Below are 19,917 nucleotides of genomic sequence, written 5' to 3'. Positions count from 1 at the left end.
AGGAAGAAAAAGTCTATTTTTTTCTTGCATCGCCTATGAATCCTTGATTTGACGGAAAAGGAAAACTAGCATCTGGAATCAAAGTAGCGTTGATATTAAATAAAGGAACGTATGACACTTTCTGATTAATATTTGGTTGTGCCAATTTTCAATCCACTAACAAGGTGAAGAGCCTGGTGTACTCTTCAACGTGTTCAGCTTGGGGGATTCAAAATCCATATGGATCTCTTGCAATTTAGGATATATTTGGAGATTTAGAGATAGAAAAACATTTTTTGTATGCTTAACCAAGTTACAAAATCCAATTTAGTTTTGTTTTTTCCGATAAGAGAGTCTGTAATATTTAGTATAGATGATCAGGTGCCAATTCCATTTCATCACATCCAATAAAGGATAAGGTGGGGGCATTGAATAAGCAGAGCATTATACCAAACGGTGAAGAAAGCAGCATATGCAAGAGACGTAAGGAGCAAATGAAATCCATAGGGTGCAACTCAGCATCATCACCCCCAAAACCGAGTATATCTTCTAACAACAATGATCCCCCAACATAATTCCAAGAAGTTCACGAAACAAAGGAAACAAGTCTCGCTCATTCCCTCCACTTTTTCTAATTTCTGGAATGTGAATTGTCCTTCTCATTGCTTAACGTGGGTGTCTATTTGGAGATTCATGTTTTCTGTGTTTGTGATGTTTTGAGTGTTTTTCACTTCTGCCTTTTTCTCGGGAAGAACCTTTCTTTCTCCCTTTTGACCTTGAACTGTGTCTATCTCTTCTTTCATCATCACTGGATGAATCCCTTCCTGCATCACGCTTCTTATGACGATGATGTCTAGAACGTTTTCTGCTCTTTTCCTCTTCTAAAGAAGAACTGCTACTATAATCTCGGCGGTGTGTTACAGGGGTTTTAATTTTCCTGTCATCATATTTTGCCCTACTAGATCGCTTTCTGCTTTTTTCTTCTTCTGAAGTGCTACTATAGTCTTGTCTGCGGACTAGAGGCGATTTAATTTTCCTGACATCTTCAATATTCTCCCCATCAGACTTGTCGCGTTTATAGTTCATGGTACTTGTTCCCTTGGTTTTAACATTACTGCTCTCAGGATTATTTCCATGAATAGTGTCACCTTTTGATACACCACCCTCACGAGCAATATGCTGATCATATGGCAAATCATGATTTAAGGATATCTCGTCATTATTTTGACTGTCAAGGATGTCCGTTCTCGTATCTTCATTAACAAGGTCTTTCTTAGGTGCAATGTTCTTGGACTTCTGCATGGGGTAAGGCATATCAGGAGGAACCTCAATTCCTAGTTCCTTGCCCAATGATTCCAGAAAATCACCAGCAATCAATCGGCTCAATGCTGTATTAGCTACTTCGGCTTTCTTTTCTTGATTATCCACTCTCCCAATACCAGAATCTCCCCCTTCGTCATCTGAATCATCGGAGAAAATAGCCTGCAATACATGTATTTGTTATAGGTTTCACATAATATATGCATTCGTTAAAATAGATTTCCACTCCTAGGATACATGCTTTGTCATCAGAAGTTAGTTACCCCCGAGATCTTATGCCCACAGACAAAAAAGGGATACATGTAAAAAATATGCTTTGTAAAGGATAAAATGATTTCATGTGAAAGTATTAATTTTAAGTAGAATGGTCGGAAAGGGTAAGAAATTCGGTGTTACCTTGTACAGGTCAACTGGCCTTTCAATATTTTCGACTTCCACGTCCCCTTCAGTTTCATTTTCAGTAATACTTTTGATTATGTCTTCATTAGTAGATTGTTGCAAAGGTGAGATTTCTTTCTTTGAAGTAACAGGGTCGTCCACTTTGATACCTTTGACTGAATCTGATGTAAAAATCAACGAATCTATTTTACTCCTAATCCGTGGAGCAGGTGGTGGCTGCAAAAGGCAGGGACAAAAAGTGAAAAATGATTTCCAGACCAAGCCAGAAAGTCAATGTAAGAATAACTTCAAAATGTAACAGACTACTTGAAGCACCTTCCCCATATACGGATCAATAAGATCAAAGCGTTTGCACAAAAGAGGTGAAGGGCGCCATTGAAACTCTTCCCTCTTAGGGTGCATTTTCTTCCTCAAAATATCTTCAGCTTGCAGGTCTTTTTTTGGCTGTTAGCACCGGGATACATCAATTGAAATTAGCCGAAGCTGTGGGGAAAGAAACAGAAGGAACATCACTTTAGTCATACCTGTACTTCACCAGAAGTAAACTGCATAACACCACCTGGGATGAAATCCATGGCAAATGGAGTTAAAGGCTTGCTCCCCTTGCCCTGTCGTCTCTTTTCTATTGCCTCAGCTGCAGCCTCAAAACTTAGTCTTTCTTGAGCACGAGCAGCCTCTGACATGTCACTAGCTAAACTAGAACTTGCAGAGCGCAATCCCCCTCTATATTTCTCCTTGAGGAACTGCTCAAATCTTTCTTCCTTTGCTGGATCATCTTTGAAAGGCTTTTCTATATCCATCAACTCGCTCTGGCTCAAAAATAAAGAAACAAAGTTAAGTAAAGATCCAAGTCTATTTGGCTATTGAAAGTCTGGGGAAGAAACAGAGGTCTCTATGACAGGGGGAGGATAAATCACATTGTAACTTCTTTTATAGTACAGAAACCAGTACAACCACAAGCCTAACGGTATGTGCCAAAAGTCTGGTCATCAAAGATTCAGGTATACCCTTATCATTAAGATTCCACAGAAAGGAGTCTAAAAGTCATGTCAAAGGAACCATCTCAGTTTAAGGTATAATGTGGTAAGCCAACCACACCACTAGAAGCAATATTGAGATATTTCCCAATTAAGAGTTTAATGCAGAAAGTTTAGACTACTTACAACTGATGCAGACTTGGTAAATGTATCAGTAAGATTAAATTGGAGTTGAATATCTGTAGAAGCAACAAATGAGGATGGATCTTGGGAGCTTTTTTCTAGAGGTTTTTCCCCTAATATCTGGCCTCGGCTCTCAGCTGTTAGCTTCTTCACACTGGGAATCATTTTTCCATCCAATTGCTGACTAGTCTGATCATTGTGTTTCTGCTGTGCCTCCCACAATTTCCTAGCATAATATTCATGGCCAGTTCCTCCAGAAAGAAAACTAAACAATGGATTTGATAGGTTCTTTTCTCTAGATAAATCCTCATATAATTTTCCACATTTAGCTACCAGATTAGCAACCCCTTCAATTAATAATTTTAAATTGCCATCGTCTGGAGGAGGAGTGTCTGGTGGAGTAACTTCATAGGTCTTACGGTTAATGTCAAGTGGTCCAGAAAATTTATGGTGGGGCAAAAAATCCTTAGGAATCAGAGGAGACTCAAATCTGAAAATCAGTTTTATAAAATTATGGTTTAATGTGCAATCGTGTAAATACAAAATAGGCAAAGTAATAAAAATGACAAGCATATATAGACTTCATAACCAACCAACAACTGTTAAAATTTTATAATGATACTAGATCCCGGGGCCATTAACCAACAACTGTTAAAATATTATAATTTGAATTGCTATTAACCCAAATCAGGGTTAATAGAAATGTAAAACAATAAAGTTTATAATATAGAATTTTTAAAATAAAGAAGATATCAGTTTATCAATTTTATAATATAGAATTGTAACCTTTCCATTTTATAGTCAGAATTGGATGCAACTCTAAAGCCAGGCAGATCACCCTGATCCTTCAGCTCTTTCTTTGTCCGGTTTTCCAATCTCAATGTTGAAGGTTCTTCTACTTCTTGAACATAAGCATCTTCAAATTCGTAACCTTAGAAAAAAGCAAACATTATGCCTATTTTTCTCATTCTTATAGAAGGCTAATTCTAGCATTCAACAGACTAAGCAACACTACGAGTAAAACCAGGTACGATAAGTTAATACAATATAACTTTTATTAGTAGTTGCTTGCACAAAGTACTACATTGTATAAGCTTATCCATTAACCCTTCTTATACAATATATAATGAACAACTTCTTTGGGCTTTCAGATTGAGATTCCATTCTTTGATTATTTCTGCTGTCTATTACTCGGAAGAGGAAATTTCTTACATTAATACTGGTTCATCAAGGTATTTTGCAGTAACTATTTTTCTATCCTATTCTGGGTCCTGTCATATAATAAACTTCTTAATATATTTATGTAAAAAGTATTAATTTGTATCTTACACAGCAGTATACAGTGCATCACCAAACATAATAGTATTTTGTACGATATCATATCATATACAATGACAGACAAAATACCAAACATTAAAACTTCATTAGGTTGTATACTATTAGGTTCTAACAAACCAGGCCTTTTCATCTTATCACGCATACCAAAAGGGTCCAAAGTTAAACCAAGTTCACTCCTAACATGAAAGAGCAGAACTACTAACCAGTGGCATAGACATCCTCATCCTCAGCATCAAGCTCCTCCAGAGCTCCAATGCCAAAGCCGGGGGCAGCCTTTCCTGCTGATGAATGAATGCTGAGAGTTAAATCATCTTAGAGAAAGATATTTTTCATATACTCAGTTTTTATGTATCTTACACTTTAAACCAAAAAGACTATCTCTAGAGAACCCAAGTCCCCCTTTGTTGGCTAGGCGTGATCTTTTTTTCTCTGTAAAAAAGAAGATACGGCAATTAAATATGAATTTCTAGAACCCACATCAGCATTGGCCACATAGAACAAGAAAAAGCTTACCTCTAAACTCTGGAGCATGCTTGTAAGGATCAAAACCTAATCCGTGCAGATCTTGCTTTGGGTTGAGTACGTAAACCTGAAAAAACAAAAATGTATACAAGGCATGCATATTATCAATAAATCTGTACTAACAAGCAGGTAAAAGACAAATGAAAAATTTAATCACAATAATTAAAACATACGTTTGTTGAGGAATGAGATATGTATTCAGCACAAAATCCATCATCGGATGGAAAGTTAGTATAATACGCGTACTGATCATAATATTCAACTTAATTTAAGATTGTTTTCTACTCCATTCAAATATCTATAATTAAGACTAGTTTCCAAATATATTGAACTATCAGCCATTTGATCACATTTGTTCTTGCTTTGACTTTTCCAAATTTGGCAAGCAAAACCAACAAGATAATTTCTTTATCATTATACACAAAAATACCCCACCATTCCTCTAAGGAATCATTTTTAATTCACCAGAATTTACTTAAGGACTGAGCAATTCTTTGGGTGTGCTTCTTTCTGGATGGGTCAAAATCACATCACACATCACAATCCCCAAATAATCATATTGGAAAGGAAAGACATAATCAACCAAGATAAAGATAATCATATATTAAAAGTAACAAACTTCTCACCGGTGTGCTCTTAGAAATCTGAACATCGTCATTCACAGGTTCCTCAAGAAAATTTTCAATATCACCCTTGACAGACTCAGACTCTGATACTTTCACTTTGGGATCATCAGAAGAAAATGCTAAGAAAGCTCTGCGTGCCTGTCTTCTGGCATCTGCACAGACAATACAATTACATTACATGAACTGTGACATCATTGCATAGAAGCCTAGTTAATTCGACAGCAACCATACAAAAATATATACGAAAAAGATGATTTTACACTAGATTAATATATATTCTGGGTATGAAATAATAATACAACAGACTAAAAACCTCATGTAATATTTGCTAAAAAAAATTGACAAAGCCTGACTGAGGATTACACTAATCCAGCTAGTAACTCTAAAAACTCAGTCAAAAAGCCCATACTACAAAACCATGTAATACTAGGCTCATTCCCTATTAAGAAAAGGAAAAATCACTAGTACTAGGCAGAAGGAAAGGTTATGGTAGGTCAGCAAGACGTATAGTAAAAGAATAAAATGTAAATGAAAAGAGAATCAATGCCAAGTGCATTTCATCCTATTAACAATCAGTGCATGTTATTTTTAATTAGATCAATTCGCCCTTTAGAAAAGGTTGCCTAAAAGAAAGACAAACATCCAAATAGAAAAAAAGATGATAAAGACCATAAAACAATTAATGTAATATAAATATTACATAAACTGGTAATAACTTTATCCTATATTACTCTTTTTTTATATAGTGATGGAAGAAATTGTAGCATATATATGACAATCTAAATTACAAATACTTACTGAATCTCAGACTAACAAATACATGAAAATAATATCAAATGCAACTAAAGAATAAGGGAGATGAACAAAAAAACGAATCTTGATCTGATTCTAGGAACATATGGATCTAAAACAATGTGATCCTGTGCTTTTATCCAGAAATAAAAAGGAAGAACAGCCACCAGATTTAAGGGGTTGTTCAGTTTGAAAAAAATATTTTATGATTACACTTTTTGTTTCCTGTTTTCTGAAGTTTAGACAGAAATGGCAGAAACAAAAATGAAAATGATAAAAAAACTGTTTTTGCTGTTTCCAGCACAAACTTCTAAAAAGTTGAAATAAAGAGAAAATATAAAATAAAAAGAAACTGTTTTCTCAAACCAACAGCCCTAAAAACCCTTTCTTACAAATGAGATGAACTTGTATCAGAAGGTATAAAATGGAAAGCGAGCAAATAGCTAAAAAATGGCAATGGGAAACCATACCATACAGTGCATCAGAATGTGAATCCTTGATTGTGCGGCCACGACTCCACCCCATCTTTAAGAGCAACTTTACCCCTAAAACATGTGAAGGAGGTCAGAACCAGTATTTTTAAAGAAAATGCCATTCAAGTTAAGTGGAACAGACCAACAGACTCAGTGGCCGGAACAACTATTTCATCAGGAGCAGGTCCAGGTATTATGGATGGCCTACAATGAAAAAGAAAAACACAAACAAGCATGGAAGTGTCATCAGAAAGATCAAAAACAAAAACAAAAAATATAAAGGGGCAAATTATGAAGAAAAAAAGAAAAAGGCTAAAAAGCTGCATTTGGCTTTCTGAGGAAAACACTCTAATTGACATTAATAATATTGAAGATTACCCAAATGGTTGCTTATTAAAACATCCATATTCTGTAAGAGCATCTCCAATGCAGATGTATTATTAACCCGTTGCTTAACAAAAGGTAGTTGTGTCTTAAAAGAAACTGCGGTGGAACAGTTTCTAAAATTTTAGCAGCATTGCCTCTACAAGGAACGGCGCTTAACAAGAAAAATGAGAAAAATTAAATTAATTTTGAGTTGTCAAAAGGTGACGTGTTAATAAAAAATTATAGAAGGGTGATATTAAGAACTACCCATTGGAGTAAAACTTGTAAAAATTTGGTATGAATTGCTTAAAAATGATGTGGCATAACAGATTCCATTTAAAGTGAAATAAGAACTCCAGTATGTTGTTTGTAAGAACCAGCTCTGAACATGATCTATGCTAATGTTAATTTACACCATTATATTTAGTCATCCTATATTAACAAAATCAACTCTTCTTTAACTTTTAACTTAGTCCCCTTTTTTTATCCTTTTTAAGTATTTGGATATTGGTTACTATCATCTAATTATACCACTAAATCCCCAATACTTTTGTCTAACAATTGAACAAGAGTGACTTGGATCAAGCAAAGTAAGATTGGAATCCAGGAAAGTGTAAATAAAAGGTCAAATTTGGAATTTCCACAATTTCCTGCGCCACTTGGATCAAGCCTCCATTGAGTGCTTCTTTCTTTGGTTATTCATCCTCCTTCATTTTGTAGGGGTTAGATCTAACCAACTAAACTCTCATGTAATTGGTATTGTTTATATTTATATATGTCTTTTCATTCAATGTTAGTATTTTGCTTTTATGCTTAATGCTTGTTGTGGTTTGATCATCCATAGCTTGATATTTGATTTATTGGGTATTGGAAAACATCTTTTGTAATCTAAAACCGAATCAAAATACCTAATGAAGCTTGTACCTAGGAATGGATGTTGACTCATTAGTTGTCTTAAAACCTTATCGTGAAAGCAAGTTTGCTTATTAAGTGCTCAAGGAATTTAGGGAAACTTAGACTCGTTATACTAAGGAATTAGAGGTTGAGTATACTTGTGGGTTGAGTTTAGCATTAAATTAGAAAGAAATTGAGTGATTATTATTATATGTATGAGGGTGAGGTTGGTGAAGTCTAACCATGACAATAACATCATTCATTTCAAATATATTCTGCATTCTAAGTGTTTGATAAAATCCCAAAAGAGTTTTAATTGTTTTGGCACAGTTTTAATTTCTTGAACATCAAAACAATTTATGGAAATATTCTTTAGTCTAAACTAGTTATCAATTGCAATTATTATTGTGTATTGTACAAGTTATTTGGGAGGACGATAATTACTTACTACTTGCTATTGTGCGATTAGTACACTTCCGAATCGTGCTAACAATCTCACATATTAAGATTGAAAAAAATGGTGATTATAGACATGCACATAGGGAGGATTTCATTAAAAGAAAATCAGACTATTTGAAGGAGAGACAATGACAAATAAATTTTAGTTTCAAGCTTCTAAATTCTTTTAACTTAAAAGACCACAGTGCATCACATTTCAAGGGATCATAAGTTCAACCATTATACTCTCACACCATCACCACCACAGAGGGAAAAGAATTTAAAAGTAAAACTTTTGTCTAATATTTCAAGAACCAAGAAAAACTATAGGTGAGCCTAACAATCATTTGAATAAAAAAAAGCCAAAAATCACATACACGGATAACTAGCATGCCTAAACCCATCATCACCACCACAAAGGGAAAATAATTTAAAAGTAAAAATTTTGTTTAATATTTCTAGAACCAAGAAAAGCTATAGGTGAGCCTAACAATCATTTGAATAAAAAAAGCCAAAAAATTATATACATAGATAGCTAGCATGCCTTATTTTCTATTCCTCCTCATCACTGAAGATGAAAAAGGGAAGCCCAGTGCATGAGGCTCATTTCCACCTAGTGGGGTCTAAGGAGGATAAATGCACATAGCTTTAGCCCTGCAGGCAAACAAGCTGTTTCTAGGATTTAAACCCGTGACACTCAGATTGTAAGGTAGCAGCAACCTTACTGTTGCACCAAGGTTTGCCCTCTCTATGTGAATAAATGAAATCAAAACTAAAATGTCAACAGTTAGTCTATAAGCATGATTTTCAAGAGAACTTTTGGTGTCATTTGATCCAAGTAGCTGGCTCCACCTAGTGAAAAAAGGTTTGGTGATGCTTGTTCACTATAAGGTGATTACAATAGAAAGAGAGAATAACCTTTAACAAAAGAAGGATTAAACACACACACAAGTTGAGTACTGCAACAAAATTCTCCAATCCCTTGAATATTTATAAAACGAATTCTCCAAAAAGAATCTACCATGGGTTAAGCATCAAAAGCTACCGAACAGTTTCCCATTTCTAACAAAGTTTTGTAATACATAAGAATCAATTGTCAAAAAAACATAAAATAGAGGTCTGGTAATGGTTTTCCTGTAAAACACTAAAGCTAAAGTAAAGAGAAGCAAAAAGCATTTTAAAATCCACTCTTAAAAAAAAGAAGACATCACAGATAGAAGTTAATTGATATATAATGACCATAATAACAATTAGAGAAATAAAATGCACCTCTGTTTCTGTTCCTTCTCAGCTTGTTTGCGAGCAACGTCAGCAGCTGTGAAACCAAATGTATCAAACTGTGAAGTAGTCCCCAAAAAACGACCTTCCAAATCCTATGATACATGGAAAGGGTATGTTAGAACAGAAAAAAACTTAATCTACCAAAAAAACCGAACCCCCAAACACCAATTAAGTAACAACCTACTTGATTCCATCCACATCATAGAAATGTTGTAATTAGGTAAGTGATAGTATCACCATTTTTACAGTATAATTTTAGTTCAGATTCCTTCCAGACAAGCAAACAAGATTATATCCCTGCCCTAAAAGCATCACAGTATCTAATGATAAATACATAGCCCTCACCTATTGAAATATTAAAAATATCCCCCACTATGCTCCATTTCAACTAAAATTAAGAGAAACTTCCTTGCTTAAATTTTAATAGAACACACATTCCTTATTTTTAGAATTTTAACATAACAAATTTAATTGCTTTACGTATTCTACAAAGGATTTGCTTCTAACTTTTACCATTTTTAAGTGGGTGCTTGTAATTTCAAAATCTCAAAAGTGATATATGGAGGAATCTATTTATGCTAGTTTAAAGTTAATAAAATTTCACATCAAAAAATATTGAAAATGACATAAAAACGCAGAACCATTTAAAAGGCACCAATAAAATTGATCAACAATGAATAATATATATTAAACTTAAGGACAACTGATCAATATTTACAGAAATATCCAGCATGAAATGGCTCTAGAGTAAAAGGCTGGTTCTGCTTGATATCACACCTCCAATATCTACATCTATGCTGCCTTGTAAGTGAACAGGAGGACTTTGAAACATATAAATTTAAATATCTTGAAAATTATACATAACACAAAAACCTATACTGGCATGTATCATTCAACATACAGATTTCTCGTCTTCATCTAGAAAATTCATTATATTCTGCTCTTTGAATTCTGCTCTGTTCTTCCTGGATGATTTAAATGACTGGGGTGCCCACCCTGCATATTCATTCATAAAGTTAACACACACAGACAGCTTTAAAATTCAATTCTGTAACAGGATGATTATGATTTCCTAATGAACTTATACCTTCTTTTGAGCCCACTGTATTATAGTAACCAGCAGAATAGCCTCCTGTAAATGCTCCATGGAATCTTCTCCGTCCTTCATCGTCTCTGACCTGGAGTTGGTGAAGTCAAATTGTAATGCGGTTAAGATACAGGCAGCATTACGTCATTCCAAATTATCATCTTTTTAAAAGGGTAATTGCACTAAAACCTAGTATCAACTTTAAATATAAATCACATATGTCCACACAATTGTCACAACTACAAAAGCAATCAACTGCCTTTCCTTGAGTCACAAAAAATGTTGAAATGTAAATTCAGTACATGAACTCACCATTCATCCAAAACAACAACTACATAGCAGAAAAGAGATACGATTACAATTAATAGGAACACTTCGAACTTTCAAACTATGTTCCAATAGCCTCTAGTCAATTATTTTCACCAAGTATGTTTTAGTCTGTAACCCAATAGCAATAGCGCTAGGGACATTGCTGACACAAAACAAAATTGAACTCCTCCATTAACTAAGAGGCAGAATTCAGACAACTCAATTCCACAGGTGATACAACAGCATAATCAACTTCAGTTTTTAATTTCACAGTAAGAAACAAAAGCAAAAACCCTAAGTCTTTTGCCATGTGCATTCGTAATTTCTGGAAACAGTGCCAAAGTCCAATCTTCTCACGCCAACGAAACGGAATTTCGGTGGAGAGAGTAAATGCTTACCTCTTGCTTCCAAGCGGGGAGGGTTCGGAGTTGACCGGAAGACTCAGCAATGGCCTTCTTTTTGCGACTGATTAAATCGTCCTCACGCTCTATCGGAGTTCCATAAAAAACAAAATCGTCTTCGTCAGACTCCATTTTTCTCCACTGAATCCTTAAATTGAAAGATTATTATTGCCCAATCCAAGTTCAGATGCTGTTATTGAATGACGAAAAACAAGTTAGGGTTTCTCTCAAGCTTGTCTTGGGTGTGCAGAATTCATTGGCGTGAAGAGCGAGAATAACATGCTCGGCGCGTCGGGTTGAGAGAAAAAATCTTTCCATTTTTATACCAGGCGATTAATTTTGCTTCGGATTCGTGTTAATTTCATATTTAATAAATAATTATGTTTTTTTAATTTCTCTTCTAAATCTAATCTTCATTTTATTAATTTCTGAAATTCAAAACTTGAAACTTGAATCTGTAATTTAAAATCATTTTTAACAGTTAAACTTTAATTTTTAAATTACAAGTTAAATTGATAAATAAGTTCTTTAGCCTTCAAAATTGAAATTGATGTTCTCCAGATTTTCTTAATTTCCATATCTAATAAATATGCAAATTTAGTTAAGGTGTTGATATATTACTTTTTGATAGCATTGCATATATATATATATATGACTAAGAACACATACAAAATTTATAAATACCTACACCTTATTCAACTCAATTTTTAAGATATAGTTTTTTATTTATTTATTTAATTCCAATTCAACCCAAACCTGAGAGAGAAGAGGCTATGTTTTTAGATGTTAGAACAGTTTATTTGTTTATCCTTTCCCTAATTTATGCGTAAGAAAAATAATATATTACAATAAAATAATAAAATATAAATTGAATAAATTGACTTGGTTGTATTTATTTATATTTAGTATTTCTATATTGGAGAGGGGTCAATTTACACAAAAACGTTCGTATTCAAATTTTGTAGTACATTAGAAAATCATTTTATATAAATCATATTTTCAAAGGAAAATATTAAATATAAATTATTTAATACAAAATTTACGTATATTAAAATAAATGTAGTAGATATTTTTCAAAATATATAATTTAGATATAATATTTATATATTAAAATCAATTTAATATATATTTGTAAAATTTACCAAATGTGAATAATTTGATCAATTTACATTAATAATTATAATGATGTGAAGTTACAATTTAACAGTTTAATCAGTAAAAAATTATAGAAAATATGTCAGAAGAGAGCTATTTTCTAAATGTGTTTCATGATTATGATTAGTAGTCTCAATATTCTACAAGTCACTTGAATTATATTCATCATAATACAACCAAAAATTAAATAAATGATGTGTTTGAAATCTAGAGTGTTAAAAATAAAGAATCCAAAATACTTGACAAATGATCAAGTTTTGATAAATAACATAAAAATATTGATTTTCCAAAATATCATTTTTTAAAAAACTTATCTGCTTTCATACACTAAACATAATATATCAACAATTGATTGACTCTTTAATCAACTTGTTTAATAATGTAATACATTTCTTATACTCTAACTAAATAAATACTTATTAAACTTTAAATAAATATGATGAATTAATAATAACAAAAGAATTTAATAGGTTTTTTTTCTAAAACTTTATTAGTTTTTTTTTCTAAAACTTTATTAGGTTTAATTTTTTATTTTTAATAAAAAATTTAAAATTTTGATAAAAGAAAAAAAACTAATACTTATGAATAAAAATTGTCACGGATTGAAAACTAATATCTAAATGGTACCAATGAAGTTTAAATGATTTTTTCTTTATATTTATTTTATAATAATAATAATATTATTATTATACTACTAAGTCGAAAGGTGAACCAAAAGGTCGAGTCAAAAAGTTAAATGTAAAATATATAAATAAATAAAATTATAAAATGGTTATTGTAGAAAAGTTCATAATGATAGGGTCTAAATTAACAGGTAGGTGTTTAAAAAAATATATTAGGTAAAAAATAAAAATTCAAATACGTTTTGGATCCAATAAGAAAACATTATAAATATGTCATCAAACTAAGAGGTATGCAGAGTGAATCTATCTGATAACTATATCAAATTGATTATAACTTTGACATCAGATCACCTTACAGACACACACACTCAACCGTGAGAGGAGACTGGGAGGAGAAGCCGAGAGATCTGGTTTATCTAGCCCAACCTAGTAAGTTTGTCGGTCATAGGCCTAACCTGAAACAGGAGTGAACCGAAAGTCCAACCTGAAGCAAGAGTGAACCGAAAGTCTAGTATGAAGTTGGAGTAAATTGAAAGCTCAATTCTAAAAGTTCAAAAAAATCCGACAAGTCAACACATTTTGCTGAAAAGTCAACACATTTTGCTGAAAGAATAATAGTTTATCGGACTATTTGTAAGAACAATTATTATTATATTAAATGTTATTTTTTATAAATTTGAATGTTTTCAATTATATTTATATTAAAAAAATTATTAAATATTTAAAATACTTTTATTTTCATTCATATACTCTATTGTTTAATTTTGTTGTTATTTAGTATTTCCGATTTTTAACTTATCAATTAATTCTCTCAGTCTCTAATGTTCTTTAACTTTTCAATCAATTAGTTATTTAAGAAAGAAAAGACGAATTAACTAAAGAGTTCAAAATATATACAAACAAAAATAACGATTAAGTCCATAAAAGTAAGATAGCTGATAAAAATAAAAATAAAATATTTAGAATATTCCAGAGAAAATATTTTTATTAAGAATTTAATTGAAAATATTAAATTTATTATATATTTAAAATTTAATTAATGTTTTATTTTAATGATTTCGTCATTTAATAAAAAATAATATATTTTTAACTACTTGTAATTATTTTAAAATTATATATATATATATATATATATTTTTAAATTATATTATTTAAATTAAAAAATGAGATATACAAATAAAAAAATGCATACATTTATTTAATATTGCATGTCATATTATTAATATATTACCCTAAAAAAGTATATTTGAATTTATACTATAAAGATCATGTTTTTCTTTTGCTAATTTCAATCATTTGTTTAAAACGCAATAAATATTATATACTTATAAATGGGGAAACTAACGTAAATAATGGACATCTAAGTTTTTTCAATTTGAATAAATAATAAAAAAGATTATAGTATTTTTTTTACAACTTTTTTAATTACGAATTTCTTATTACATTTATAAAAAAAATCCAATGATCACTGAATAACTTTTATTAATTACCAATATTTGTTTTAAACGCGTATGGTTACTCGTGACTACTAATGATCATGAATAAATTTGTAGTAGTTTTTTAACTTGTATTCATAACATCACATTTCTGATTAAGCTTTTCAAGTTTTAGCATATTTTTTTAAAAAAAAACTAAAGCCTAGCTATTTCATAAGGTAAAGTATAAGTTTTTCAACAATATTTTTTTTAAAAAAAGGTAAAAGGGTAGGTTTTAAAAATGGATAAGTTACCTATTTATAATTATATTATCTTATTATTATTATTTTTATAACAGATTTATAATTAAATAATGTGATTTTAGATTTTAAAAGTGTTGAACATATTAATTTAAAACTATAGTAATTTAAATGAAGTGAAATAGAAAATGAATACAAGAATACTAACATTCTTGTAGCATTATTTAATTTGTATGATTTTAGAGATAATTTATTTTAATAATTATTATATAAGCAGGTACATTTTTTATGACGGTTTTTTTGTGAGATTTTCTATCCTTTATCACATAAAAATATTTTCTTTTTAAGCAGGTAACTAGCATAATTTCTTTAGACAATTTTTTTCTCAAAACCAATGCTACTTTGTGTTTTAAAAAATAATATTATTTTAATATAATAATATCATGCAAACGTGTTGGTGTTTGTGCTTCGCTTAATTAATATAAACTAATAAATTTATTAAATACGACTATTCATAACTAAATATTATTTTTCTTCTTGAAGGTATATAAGTTTCTACATTAATCAAGCCTTTATATTGCATTTTTTTATTTTATATAACTTAATATTAATATCATGTTTGGTATATTTGAATTCAGAATTGGACATTAGATTACTGATGTAAGGTGTGATGTCTTCAACATAACTTTTATAGATATAATTAATACTCATTAACATAATCATTTTATAAGATAAAATCTAAATTTTGAGATTAAATAGACAATTTACTCTTATATAAATTTAGTGTGATCCAATAAATAAGTACATAAATAAAAACAAAAAATTTATTAAATCGTATTTATTATTTTTACTTACTTGAAACATTGAAGTACCTTTTATATACACATTTATTTTAATTTTTCTTTTAACTTAGTAATAGTATTATTGTTAAAAAGAATGAGGACATGCCTCTTAGAACTCTCAGTTCCACCATTACTTCATGTAAGGTGAGTTTTACTATCTTCTTAATCTTGATTACAAAGATTAGGGAAAATGTGCAGATTTTTTTTTTAAAGAAAAAAAACTAAAATGAAATATGTGATAATTCAAGAGACAATTGATGAATTTGTAAAAATGAAAAAAAAGACAGGAAATGTCAAGCCAACGCGCCGAATGGGAGCGCGTGGAAGAAGGCATCTGGTAAACGCGTTTGGGGCAGTGTGGGTTGCCCTAATCGGATGCGAGCGAGAACTGGTTCTCTTATCCTGTGAAACTGTCATCATAAATTCACCTATCAGCCTCGGCCATGTCCTCGTTCGCGCACCTCCTCTTCCTTCAGCAACTACGAAGTTCAATCGCGCCTTCTCGGTAATAGGTGACTTCTCCTTTTCCTCTTCCATTTCAGATCTGTAATTTTCCCCTATTCGTCTATGTATCTGTGCCCTGATTATTCGTTTCGTTCGATTCTAGGTTGAATCATGGAGCCTATGGACATCATCGGCAAATCAAAGGAAGACGCGTCGCTTCCTAAAGGTTCCCCCCTCACTTTCCTCTCTTTCAATAGTTTATATAATCATATCGAGTTCTTTGGAATCGGTTATTATTGCAAAGGTGAATTCTGGAGACTGCAGAAAAGAAAGATAAATTGTCCGCAATAGGTCTAGTTTTTTTTTTTGACAATTAGGGCTAATAGTAATATATCGTGATGAATATTTTTCCTTTGCAAATGCTGCGTATAAGCTTTCAGCAACCTAATTCACTTGATAAAACGTTTTTTTCTAAACTGCACTCCTAGTGAGATCATATCAAAACGGTCTATATTTAAAATTTAATCACTAGAAGATAGTTAATGCTTTTTTGAATAGGTTTAATTTATAAAATGTTGCTGATTAATAATGAATAGTGATGTCTGGTTCTTTTAATTTTTAGGATACTTGATCGTCAATCTTTTTATTCTCTTTGATTGGCAATACATTATTGTGTATTGCTTACAGAATCTTCTGATTTTTTGGCAGCAACAATGACAAAAATTATTAAAGAAATGTTACCCCCAGATGTACGTGTTGCAAGAGATGCCCAAGATCTATTGATCGAGTGCTGTGTAGGTCAGGATTTTATAATCAATGATAATTTTGTTTTCATTATATTGTCTTTTATTTGTTGACTTAATTCTTTTAGTTTTAGGAAGCCAGAGATAGTGTTGTCAACTATTTTTATTTTTCTGATGTCTGTTAAGGTTAACTGTCTTGGTTCTGGCATGGATTATAAGAAGAGATGTCAACCATGCTTTATAGCAGCTGTATACCATTGCAGCTCTGGTCCCCTTCATTGAAGCCCATCGTACCAGCTCATTGTCATGCCTTGTGGTATCAATTGCAGCTGCATTCATGGCTATTTGCACCATTAGTGTGTGCTAAATCCTCATTTACCCCCGCTACTGTTTTTGCTTGAGTTTTTTTGTGTGTTTTTTTTTCTTATTTTGGTTCCCTTATTCGCTGTTCAAAATTGGAAACCATATTCCGAAACTATCATGTGCCCTTATGCCTCTGAAACACGGACCATTATTCTTTGACACCATATTTGGCCAACTCTGATGATTTCTGGCACTTCCTGGTGTTTCTGGTCTTGCCCTACTTTGTGGCACTATTTCTAATGTTCTGCTGTGTTGTTTTTATTCAATTCATTCTCACCGTTTTCTGCTCTTCATTTTGTTGCAGTATCTGACCCACAGGTCTTTCTTGATTTCATTTATGTTTGCTATTAACTAACCCTATCATACCATATTAGCTGTGAATTACTAGAATCTATAGTATAATAACATTGTTGGTAATAATTTCTTTTGAACTTGCTGTATGTTTTTTCATATAAGTTCACGTTGAAGTAACACAATTGTTTGCTAGTATATCTATACCGTGGACACGCTGAACATGTGTGTCATTCATTGCTTATATTGTCTAAAAACTTAGGTAGTTTCTCGTTAGAGTTTCCTGCTTCATATTCTTAGTTGACATTTTTTAAGAATTAAGATCATAATGGTTTATTTGTCATTGTAGAGTTTATAAACCTCATCTCCTCAGAATCCAATGAAGTATGCAACAGAGAGGAAAAACGTACAATCGCACCTGAGCATGTATTGAAGGCTCTACAGGTATTTGTCTATCCTTTAAAGCTTCACATATGGATATTTTCTACTTTATATTTGAGCGTTTGTGTCGTTTCACACCATGCATTATCTTGGGTTACATTTTGTTTGGCTGTGAAGATTTCATTCAGAGGTTCTTAATGACACAGTTTAAGGAAGCTGAGTTGAAAGGATTAAAGATTAGTGATTTAATATTAACAATTTTGTCTTTCCTCTCTGCACGGAAGTTGCAGCGCAACTATTTATGTCTTCATGGTAAAAATTGCTGTAATAGTTAAATAATTACATTCTTATTTCTGATGAGACTGAGCACAAGTTGCTAACACATGAAATTAAAATACTCAGTAAGCTGATTAGGCTCCTCTTACAGATTTACTAGTGGATCCCACTAAATATTCTGCTGAAGGAAGTAATAATAGTACTGAGAAAGACAACATAATATGTATAAACTGAAATTGATTTATTGCATTACTTGTTTGAGGTACATATATCTTTAAAGAAGTAGTCACTTGTTCTACAAGTTTTGCTCACTAGACCTTGTATCTAACTAAGTTACAGCTAAGCATAACTGACTTCAGTTAGTTTGTTACCACTTTGCTAACTATACTATAGATCTAAATAACTGACAGCTCAGCATAACTAACTTCAGTTAGTTAGTTGCATTGCAACAGATGCTGACTAGGCACCTACAAAGCTAAGTGTTTACAATAGCTAGCATGGTTATACTCTATCATTCTATCATCTACCATATAAAAATGTGTGCACATAGACATAAGATACTACCTTCCGAATAATAATACTCTGTAAAAAGAAGTTAAATGAAAAATTAAGTGCATTTAATATCTTAGAAATATTTGAAACGTACTTTCTTCATCTTGTAAGTAGGATGATGCTGTAATAAGATTTATAATTATTCTTTTCTTACCCTGAACCTAAAGTAGCTGTTGCCTTTTCCTTGAAAAATTAGAGTCTATTTTGGTATCCTTCTGAGTTTGATAATAGATCATAGCAATATGCATGCTCTCTGCTGTATATTTTGCATCAGGAGTGCCTTATTAATTGAAAAGAAAAGGAACAGTTTTTTTAAAATGAATTTTTCTATTATGCTGTTAGGAGTGTTCCAAACTTAGGTTCATTGAATCCTTTAAACATGCTGCATACCTGTTTCTAGTTTTGTTTATTTATTTGCTCCTTTCTCCCCAGGTTCTTGGATTTGGCGAGTACATCGAAGAAGTTTATGCAGCATATGAACAGCACAAGATGGAGACCATGGTAATTAATATTAATGCCCCATCTGCATGTTGAATACTTAAGTGATACAATACAACACAACTTAGCATATTCACTTTCTTGAGTCCCTGCCCGACACACAACCTTAATTTCTTGTATGAATTTAACTGTTTTTGTTATTGATTTTTATCTTCCAGCAGGACACTTTAAAGGGTGGTAAATGGAGCAATGGAGCTGAGATGACCGAGGAAGAAGCATTAGCAGAGCAGCAAAGGATGTTTGCAGAGGCACGTGCTAGAATGAATGGTGGAGCCATTGCTTCCAAGCAGCCAGATACTGACCAAAGTTTAGATAGTTAACTTTAGGATCTTTATAGAAGCACAGGCAGCACCCTGACTCCTGTCTGTGCTTCTAATATTGTGTACAAAAACCATTCACTACTTTGCTGGCCTATGTGGATGTGCTCTCAATTTGTATTCTATCGATGTATCCATCTTTGTAAGTCAATGTAATTAGTGAGAGACCATGAAAAGCCTCCCATTTAGCGTTACATGTAATTATTTAATTTACTTTTTGTATCTTCCATATTCTAACAACTCCTAGCTCAATTCTGACAATAGCTACTAAATTTTATTAGATTGTAACAAATTATCAAATACGTAGAAGCAATGGTGTTTGGTTTATTTGTTGCCTTGATTAGAATGTGGGAGATCTTGCAAGCTCGAAAT

At 31.9% G+C, this 19,917-nt stretch overlaps 2 protein-coding genes across 5 annotated transcripts; one reads left to right on the top strand and one right to left on the bottom strand.

The window, feature by feature from the left end:
- Positions 1-428: 428 nt before the first annotated feature.
- Positions 429-11,716, bottom strand: TGH (SWAP (Suppressor-of-White-APricot)/surp domain-containing protein). Its single transcript, XM_068608419.2, is given in 17 exon segments — positions 429-651; positions 654-1,461; positions 1,696-1,914; positions 2,014-2,142; positions 2,223-2,507; positions 2,862-3,348; positions 3,645-3,789; positions 4,400-4,477; positions 4,554-4,625; positions 4,710-4,785; positions 5,345-5,496; positions 6,607-6,681; positions 6,752-6,813; positions 9,577-9,680; positions 10,490-10,584; positions 10,676-10,766; positions 11,383-11,716. Coding segments are annotated over 17 exon segments (3,072 nt in total). The 5' UTR covers positions 11,518-11,716; the 3' UTR covers positions 429-592.
- A 4,238-nt stretch (positions 11,717-15,954) lies between these two features.
- Positions 15,955-19,872, top strand: NF-YB13 (nuclear factor Y, subunit B13). Of its 4 annotated transcripts, none has more exons than XM_068608417.2 (6): positions 15,955-16,192; positions 16,288-16,350; positions 16,833-16,922; positions 17,871-17,965; positions 19,163-19,231; positions 19,390-19,872. In XM_068608417.2, exons 2-6 carry the CDS (start codon positions 16,296-16,298, stop codon positions 19,546-19,548), a joined length of 468 nt encoding a protein of 155 aa, XP_068464518.1. In that variant the 5' UTR covers positions 15,955-16,192; positions 16,288-16,295; the 3' UTR covers positions 19,549-19,872. The 4 variants fall into 4 exon arrangements, with proteins under 4 accessions (XP_068464518.1, XP_068464516.1, XP_068464519.1 ...); XM_068608415.2 differs by having other exon boundaries at positions 19,387-19,872; XM_068608418.2 differs by having other exon boundaries at positions 15,957-16,185.
- Positions 19,873-19,917: the final 45 nt, after the last annotated feature.

This window comes from Phaseolus vulgaris, chromosome 3 (genome assembly GCF_051622355.1).
Source record: "Phaseolus vulgaris cultivar YP4 chromosome 3, ASM5162235v1, whole genome shotgun sequence".
NCBI lineage: Eukaryota > Viridiplantae > Streptophyta > Magnoliopsida > Fabales > Fabaceae > Phaseolus > Phaseolus vulgaris.
The sequence above is the reverse complement of the archived record's forward strand: the minus strand, read 5'-3'. Positions and strand labels throughout refer to the sequence as shown.

Coding starts and splice junctions, on each gene's coding strand:
- NF-YB13 (XM_068608415.2), top strand. CDS start 16,296: ATGGAGCCTATGGACATCATCGGCAAATCAAAGGAAGACGCGTCGCTT. Junction 16,923..17,870: donor ATTGATCGAGTGCTGTGTAG/GTCAGGATTTTA, acceptor TTGTCATTGTAG/AGTTTATAAACCTCATCTCC. Junction 19,232..19,386: donor AGCACAAGATGGAGACCATG/GTAATTAATATT, acceptor TTTATCTTCCAG/CAGGACACTTTAAAGGGTGG.